The 8,245-nt window shown below is 36.2% G+C and overlaps 1 protein-coding gene across 1 annotated transcript; it reads left to right on the plus strand.

Moving 5' to 3' along the window:
• Positions 1–1,950: 1,950 nt before the first annotated feature.
• Positions 1,951–5,715, plus strand: gtf2a2 (general transcription factor IIA, 2). Its single transcript, XM_084723102.1, has 4 exons — positions 1,951–2,150; positions 3,916–4,020; positions 4,193–4,350; positions 5,424–5,715. Coding segments are annotated over exons 1-4 (336 nt in total). The 5' UTR covers positions 1,951–2,078; the 3' UTR covers positions 5,425–5,715.
• Positions 5,716–8,245: the final 2,530 nt, after the last annotated feature.

Consider the following 8,245-nt stretch of genomic DNA (forward strand, 5'->3'; position numbering starts at 1 on the left):
AAATCAGGGATCTGCATAAAGAATAAAGATTAAAAGATCAAATTTACAGTTAGAGAATGTAAGAATCACTTTACACCGTAAAAAAAAATAAAAATAATAATAATAATAATAATAATGATAATAATAATAATGATATAGATGGGGCAACACTGCAATAGCTCAACTCTTGAACTTGAAATAAACTTTAAAATGTTTTGCTGACCTATAATCTTTAGTGGAATTTTTTTTTTTTCTTTAGATGAACTTCAATCAGTCAGTTTTAGAAATTCAAGGGAAAAAAAGTGTTTTAAAAATTGTCCACAGTGAGCTGTGAAACTGATTTGTCTTTATTTTGGAGCCTGAAAATTAAATGGTTTTAATTGAAAATTATTTCATATAAAAATTTAATCATTATTCACTTTGACTTTAATGTGTTTACTTATCTATTTTTAAATGAATTTTGGGGGTTCTAAAATTCAAAGTATTTAGTTTCTCTAAAGAAGGAAAGTAAAAGATCAGTAGTTGGTAAAACTTGCATATAGAAGGATACTTTTATTTTTGGTATCTTGAGTACATTTTGCTGACAATATGTTTACTTAAATATCTTTTTTTTGTATTAGAATCCTTGATACTTTACTCAAGAAAAAGATCTGACAACATCTTCCACTGCTAAAATCAATCCTAGAACATACTGGGGAAAAATCTAAAACATACTGGGAACAAAACTAGAACATACTGGGAAGCTTAAAGCAGTCAGAAGAAACATGGCAGCATCTCCTGCCAGGAACAGCTCAGGAGCTCAGGAGAACTTTTAAAAAGGTGATGTTTTGCTGCCATCTAGTGTTTATTAATGTGAATTATTTCAGTTTGATCCATCAACTGCAGATTATAAATACAGATTAACGAACCAAAGTGGAGCAGGTTGATACTCAACATCAAAACTGTCACTGAGCAAAGACATGTTTATGTTTTTTGGGGGCCATAAGTGTTAATTATAACCAGTTAACCATCAGTTAATTTAAAGAAATGTTAAAGTTCAGTATTAATAAAGGCAATGATTACTGTTAATGGAACAAACACACAAACATTAATTAAAAATTAAATCAAACTCTGTGATTCATCAGTAAAATTTTCTAAAACCAATAACCCAGTGAAAGAAGACTTTGTTTGAAATGTTTTGGTCCTCCTCGCCTGCCGTAGAATCCATCAAGTTAGAAAGATGCAAAAGAGGAAAAGGACACTTTTTCTTCTAAATAAAGGCAGAAACAGAAATTAGTGTGACCATGATAATTTTAAGATTTAACGTTATTAGAATGAGAAGAAACTGAAACTGAAACTATGATATGATAAAAACAGCTATTTAATCTGAGAGATTTCACAATAAAGCTGCATCACTGCTTCGGGTCATTCTGTAACTTCTTACCTTCAAGAGATCATCATTATTATTATTATTATTATTATTATTATTATTATTATTATTACAATATATTTTTCTTATTGTACTTTTATCATCTTATTGATTTGAATTAAAATCTGATTTTATGTTTTATGTCGTGATTCATTTCCATTTCTCCAGTGTGACTGTGATTTGGGTAATTGTTGTATTATTAATTTCTACAGTCTAAACAAGGAAATAAAATAGTCTTATTTGAGAATAAAATGTCATATTTGTATTTTAAGTGTTTTAAATCCACAAATCAAGTATTCTGATAAAACAAAGGTCTTTATAAATTTCTCTTTAAAAAGCAATATTACAGTAGAGATACTGTCCATCTCTGATGATGATGACTGTTATTATTATTATTATCATTGTTGTTGTTGTTGTTGTTGATGATGATGATGATGATAATGATGATGTTGTCGTCGATAGACTGTGAATTAGTTGTACTCACATCAGTAGTTTCCCCAGTAATGGCGTTAAAGTGACTTTTATTTTGAAGTATGTAACCGGAAGCGTCCTGTGTGCTGTTAGCTTGTTGTGGAGGGAAGCCGTTAGCTGCTGTTAGCTCCGTTAGCTCTGTGTGTGAGTGTGTGTGGCAGAGAGACTCGGTTTAAAGGGCAGTTGACTGTAGTTATTTCTTCTCTCAGCTGTTTCCATCATGGCGTACCAGCTGTACAGGAACACCACGCTGGGAAACAGTCTGCAGGAGAGTCTGGACGAGCTCATACAGGTGAGACTGAACCGCACCTGACGGCTGCTCTCACGCAGCTAGCCTCTGTTAGCATCAGGCTAACTGCAGCGGCTAACCTTAGCTCGTTAGCTGCGGTTTGTTTCAGCACTGATTTGTTCAGACAGAATAAATATGATGACAGTCAGTATTAAATGTTTAAATACTGCAGTTATTATCTGCTGGAGATAATTAGCAACAGTTTGACAATAAGTTCATGAAGCTACAGAGTGATCGAAGTTTTCTGTGGTTTTATAAGTGAGTCTGAACTGATGTTAGTTAATAACAAATAAACTGTAACAGCAGCGTCATTGATCAGCTGGACTATAGATATCTAACTGATCATTTATCTGTAATCATGATGTTTCTCCAATGATCATCCTGGTTTTTGAAAAGGGTCGTTTTACTAGAGCTGCAACGATTGATCTACTATTAATTAATTAATTAATTAATTATAATCTACAACTATTTTGTTAATTAATTGTTTTGAGTCTATTTTTTAATAAGAAATGTCCAAATTCTATGATTTTTAGCTTCTTAAATGTGAATATTTTCTGGTTTCTTTAGTCCTCTTATGACAGTCAACTGAATATTTGTGGGGTTTTGACATAACGAGACATATGAGGACGTCATTTTGGACTTTGGAAAACAATGACCAATATTTTTCACTATTTTCTGACACGTTATAGACCAAGCAACTAATCGAGTAATCGAGAAAGTAATTGATAGATTGATACACCGTGAAAATGATCGTTAGTTGCAGCCCCACATTTTACTTCATTTAATTTTGATGACTTAGTTCAGTTCAGTCTTTATTGTCTGTGGGGTAAATATGAACTGCCATGAGGCAAAGGGGACACATGGACACGGACTGACAGAAGACAGGACAGACAGGAAAACATGTTTCTTCCTCCTACATGTTCTTATACAAGAGAGCAACATCAAGTTTTCTCTCACTGACATTTGTTTGGTTCTGTATCAAACAACATGTCTTCTTTCATCTGGAGAACAAAGAACGTCTCTGCAGGACCACAGTTCTTCATTGAAATGCTGCTTTTTCACATTTTACCTTGAATATAGTGTAGAGTGAATTAATATGATGATTATTTTCTCACATAAGTGAGTAGTTCTTTGGTCCATAAATAATTACATAAAGAACCTCAGGAGCCACAGTAAAATGGTCCCTGTCAGAGTTTTATTTTTATTATATCGGATGTTTTTGTTTTAATATTCCTGCTGCATTAATGTCTGTATGTTGTATTTCACTGCTGTAGATGTTTAAAAATACATGATGCTTACAACCCTGAACCTCAGGCTTAACACTTCAGACAAACTCAAAGGACCTCTTCTGTGTGTTGAGTGAGACGTTCAGGTGGATCTCGGTCTGTCTCTGGAGGACGTGGAGGACGTGGTTACTCTTCATTTGCATTAAGACTGGAAACAGTCATTTGATCAATCTTTACATAAACAGACGTGTAAATCTGACAGTTTTCTGGTGGGGATGGGGGGCGGGCAGTCATGAGCTGGAACTACGGTCAGTGAGCTCAGGTTTTGGTCTCTGGAGGCACGATGATACAGATTGGACGACGTCACTGTGAGGACACGACGTCAGAGCCCTCCACCAGAACCACAAACTGTGCTTTTACATGTCTGTCCTTTCTGATGTGTTAATCCACAAAGAAAATAAGTGTTAGTTGCTGAAGATGTGGAACTAAATTGTGTGTGTGTGTGTGTGTGTGTGTGTGTGTGTGTGTGTGTGTGTTTTCAGACTCAGCAGATCACTCCTCAGCTGGCTCTTCAGGTTCTCCTTCAGTTTGATAAAGCGATCAACACGGCGCTCGCCAACCGAGTCCGCAACAGAGTCAACTTCAGGGTGAGTCCACCTCCATGACCTCTGACCCTGCAGATCACTAACCCCGCCCACCGACAGGAACCAATGAAGTGATGAGTAGCGATCAGTTTTCCAGGTCCAGGTGGTGTTGGACAGTCAGAGTCTGTCTCCATCTGTCCTCTGGTTCACTCGTTGTTGTCTTCGTGTCCTCCAGGGCTCCCTGAACACCTACAGGTTCTGTGACAACGTGTGGACGTTTGTCCTGAACGACGTGGAGTTCAGGGAGGTGACGGACCTCGTGAAGGTCGATAAGGTCAAAATTGTCGCCTGTGACGGAAAGAGCGAGTCGACCCAGAACAAAACGGATAAATGGTGAGTTTTAAAATCACAGTGATTCATGTTTCATCTTGTCAGAAGGTTCTGTGATGTTCCACCAGGTGGTTCTGTACCTGTCTGTCTGGAAGAAGGTGTTCACTGTCGCTCTCTCGTTATGAATCAGCGATCAGGACTGATTGATTCAGGATTATTGAGTTTAGAGCTGTACTGAATAGTTTGAAGCTGTAAACGTTAAAATTTAAATTCTAGACCAAAGTTTAAATTCTGTGCAGTTCTTGTTTCTACAGGTCTGTTTAAATCTGGTCTCTGTGGACAGTTCAAGATAAAGATCAGACTAAACTCAGACTCATGTGATCCAAACGTTTCCAGTAACTCCAGACTGTTGTAAAATCCAAAATTTCTAATGTACTTTAAAAAAAAGCTAATCATTTCTAAAATACACGTTCCTGTGTAACAAAGTGTGCAGTTTCAGTCCATATTTGTTGGTGTTCAGTCTTTCAGCTCTGCAGCTGCTGCATGAACGGGTCGACCTGCAGAAATCGAACAGCACCATGATTCACATTTAGGTTGATGAAAATTTGAGATAAAGATGTCAAAGACTGGAGACTGTTCATGGAGCGCAGCCTTAGAGTTCCCTGTACTTAAAAAAAATATCATAACGTCACTTTTTGTTCAGCAACTTGAGGACAAAGAAACTGCAGAGAAAAAGTCCATTTTCTTGAAATAGAATCAACAATCATTAAAAAAAAGAGAACAATCAATCAATCCAACCCAGTCCAGTCACTGGGTCACATGAAAGTATTTTCTATTGACGATTCTATGTCAAATAAATCAATTACTTTTATTCGTGTTTTGCGTGTATTGTTGATAGTATTTGTGTTTTGTGTGTATTTTTGGTGATAGCATTTGTGTTTTGTGTGTATTTTTGGTGATTATTTGTGTTTTGTGTGTATTTTCGGCGATTATTTGTGTTTTGTGTGTATTTTCGGTGATAGTATTTGTGTTTTGTGTGTATTTTCGGTGATAGTATTTGTGTTTTGTGTGTATTTTTGGTGATTATTTGTGTTTTGTGTGTATTTTCGGTGATTATTTGTGTTTTGTGTGTGCAGACTCCAGAGCTGCAGGGTGATGACCGTCTCTTCATGTGTTCTGGTGTCAGATGGAGTCACAGATGGACCTGGACTGTACATATAATTTATTACAGCAGAGTCACAGTGTGTGTGTGACAGAGTGTGTGTGTGTGTGTGTGTGTGTGTGTGTCGGAGTGGACCAGTCACTGTACCTGCAGCAGGTTTTTTTTTTTTATTATTATTATCATTGTCAGTTTACAGCAGGTTTGTGTTCAGTTTGCTGTTATTATTGAGCTGGATCATCTTTAATAAAAACTTTATTTAAAACACAGAGACGCTCTGTGATTCTTTCTGAAACAATCAGAGGATTTATTCAGAAAATTAAGGGACAGGAAATAAATGGATGAGGGTTTAACTGAAGTAAAGACATAAACTGATCATGTTCTGAAAGATTCTCCAATTTCTGGGTTTTTCTGACTTTTGTTAAAAGTTGATGAACAGTTTCAAAAAATCACTCTGTGGTCCGAAAGCTGAAAATGATGTCACTGTGACTGAGTCGTAACATCATTAAAGACAAACCAAACCCAGAGAAGTAACTCAGTACAGAAACTTTGTTCCTGAACCTAGTAGATATTTCAGGTATCTGTATTTTATTTGAGTATTTATTTTTCCTTCCTACAATTTAACACAAATATCTGTAGTTTTTACTCCTCACATTTTCAAAACATCTCATCTCACATCTTTATTTAGTCTGTTTACTAATGTAAGACAAAAAAGACGTAAAAAGACAAAAGCAAAGATGTAAACAAAGTAAAAAGCCATAACCAAGACCATTTTCGTCTTGTCATGTCCTTTTTGTCTTATATCTTTATGATGTAACAAGACAGAAACGTAAAAAGACGTCATGACAAAAACAAAGTCGCAACAAGATAAAAACGACACTACAAGACGAAAACGTAACAAGACAAAAATGACTTAACAATATGAAAACAATGTAATAAGACAGATGTAACAAGATGAAAATGGCATAAACAACGTAACGTAAATTACTTCAAAGATGTACGAAAACAAACATGAGAACAAGATAAAACAGATTTAACAGAATGAAAAAAATGATGTAAAAGACGTAAAAACACAGACAGGAAGACTTAACTGAAAACTCTGAACTTTTTTCACTTTTACTGCAGTAAAGAAGTTAACTCAGTACTTCTACTTTTACCAGAGTATTTTTTTACACAAGTATCTGTACTACAGTAAAGAATGAGTGGACTTCACCTCTGAACAAACCAGACGACATGAGTCAGAATCAAGTTTCTCACTTTATTATAACAACATCAGGACGTCACATGATGTATAAAAGAGTGCATTTTAAAAAAAATGTTACGATTACAATGATCAACATTTACTTCTTTTGCTCATAAACAAGCAGGACATATAGAGAATATAAATAGAGAAGAATCTTTGTCTCAGTTTACTGCAGAGCACTTGGTTATTGTATTTTTATATACTGTCTGTAGGTCTGTACTTATACATCTGTAGCAGGAAAAGATAGAAAATCTATAGAATTCAGTGTAAAACGTTGTGTATTTGTAATTGAACAGGCCTCTTGATCAATACTGCATGTGGTTTCCACGGAGACGAGTGGAAATGGCTTCTGTTTCCAAACATAAAATGAGCGAACTGATGCTGAGGTGAAGCAAGGGCTGATGGGAAATCAAAGGAGCAGGAAGAGATTGATGGTGATATTTACAGCGACGCGTCTGATAGATTTCTGTCAGGAACGTTTTGACACCTGACGTGATAAATGGCTTTAAACTTCAACTAAACTCAGTGTGCGTGGAGCAGTTAAAGACCCCTGACACCTTAAAAACACGAGAGTCAAACACAACGTCTTAACGTCGCACTTGAACGCACCACAAAGTCGACAATCTGCAGCGGTGATTCACGACCTGCTGGGCACCTTAAAGCTGGTTCTGCATACAGAAAACACTGGAGAAATGTTCTAAATGTCTTTGAGTTCTGTACTGAGATTTTGTCAGATAATATCCAAAAATGTTCAAACCAGAGAAATCTGTCCTTTATTTTGAAGTAGTGGAGTGTTTCCTGTTAGCTGCTGCTAGCTAATCGCTATAACTTGTGGGAGAACACAGAACAAACAGCAGATTTTTGTAGCACCGATGAGACCAAATTTCAAACCAAAGTTCCTGGAAATGATCCAGAGACTTTCAGCTAATAAATATTAATGTTCTTTTTCATTACTACAATTATGTTTTCTCTGCCGTTTGTTTGTTGGTTTGTCCGCAGGATAACAAGAAAACTAAGGGTCCGGTTTTCATGAAACTTGATTAAAGGATGTAACCTGGACCAAAGAAGAACATCATTAAATCTTAGAGCAGATCAGAGTCACAGGGGGAACACATAAATTATTTTTCACTTTTGTTAACACTGGGACTGGAATATAAAGGTTCCCAGCAGAATCCCCCTGGTGAGTTCATGTTAGCACCCTGAGAAGGTGGAAGGATTCTGGACAGAACCTCCAAAGAGGGTTCTCAGTGGGACCATTACACCACAGGGGAATTCTCTGTAGAACCTCTCACAGATAGTTCTAGGTATAACCCTTTATTAAAAGGTTCCGGGTGGAACCTTTAAAAAAGGTTTTATCAGGAACCAAACAAGTTCTTGCATTTTTAGAAATAAGAGTTACAAAACGGTTCTTCCTAAAGGACTGATGTTCTACCCAGAACCATTTGCTTCTAAAGAAACATTTTTTGAAGAAAAGGGTTCGTCAAGTGTTTTTGTGAATCCCAGGGTTCCACTAAGAACTCTTTTCATCCAAAGAACCCTTTTTGGAAGAAAGAGTT

Source organism: Lutjanus erythropterus, chromosome 1, assembly GCF_056507025.1.
Source record: "Lutjanus erythropterus isolate fLutEry1 chromosome 1, fLutEry1.hap2, whole genome shotgun sequence".
In the NCBI taxonomy this organism is placed as follows: Eukaryota; Metazoa; Chordata; class Actinopteri; order Lutjaniformes; family Lutjanidae; genus Lutjanus; species Lutjanus erythropterus.

Coding starts and splice junctions, on each gene's coding strand:
- gtf2a2 (XM_084723102.1), top strand. CDS start 2,079: ATGGCGTACCAGCTGTACAGGAACACCACGCTGGGAAACAGTCTGCAG. Junction 2,151..3,915: donor GTCTGGACGAGCTCATACAG/GTGAGACTGAAC, acceptor GTGTGTTTTCAG/ACTCAGCAGATCACTCCTCA. Junction 4,021..4,192: donor GCAACAGAGTCAACTTCAGG/GTGAGTCCACCT, acceptor CGTGTCCTCCAG/GGCTCCCTGAACACCTACAG.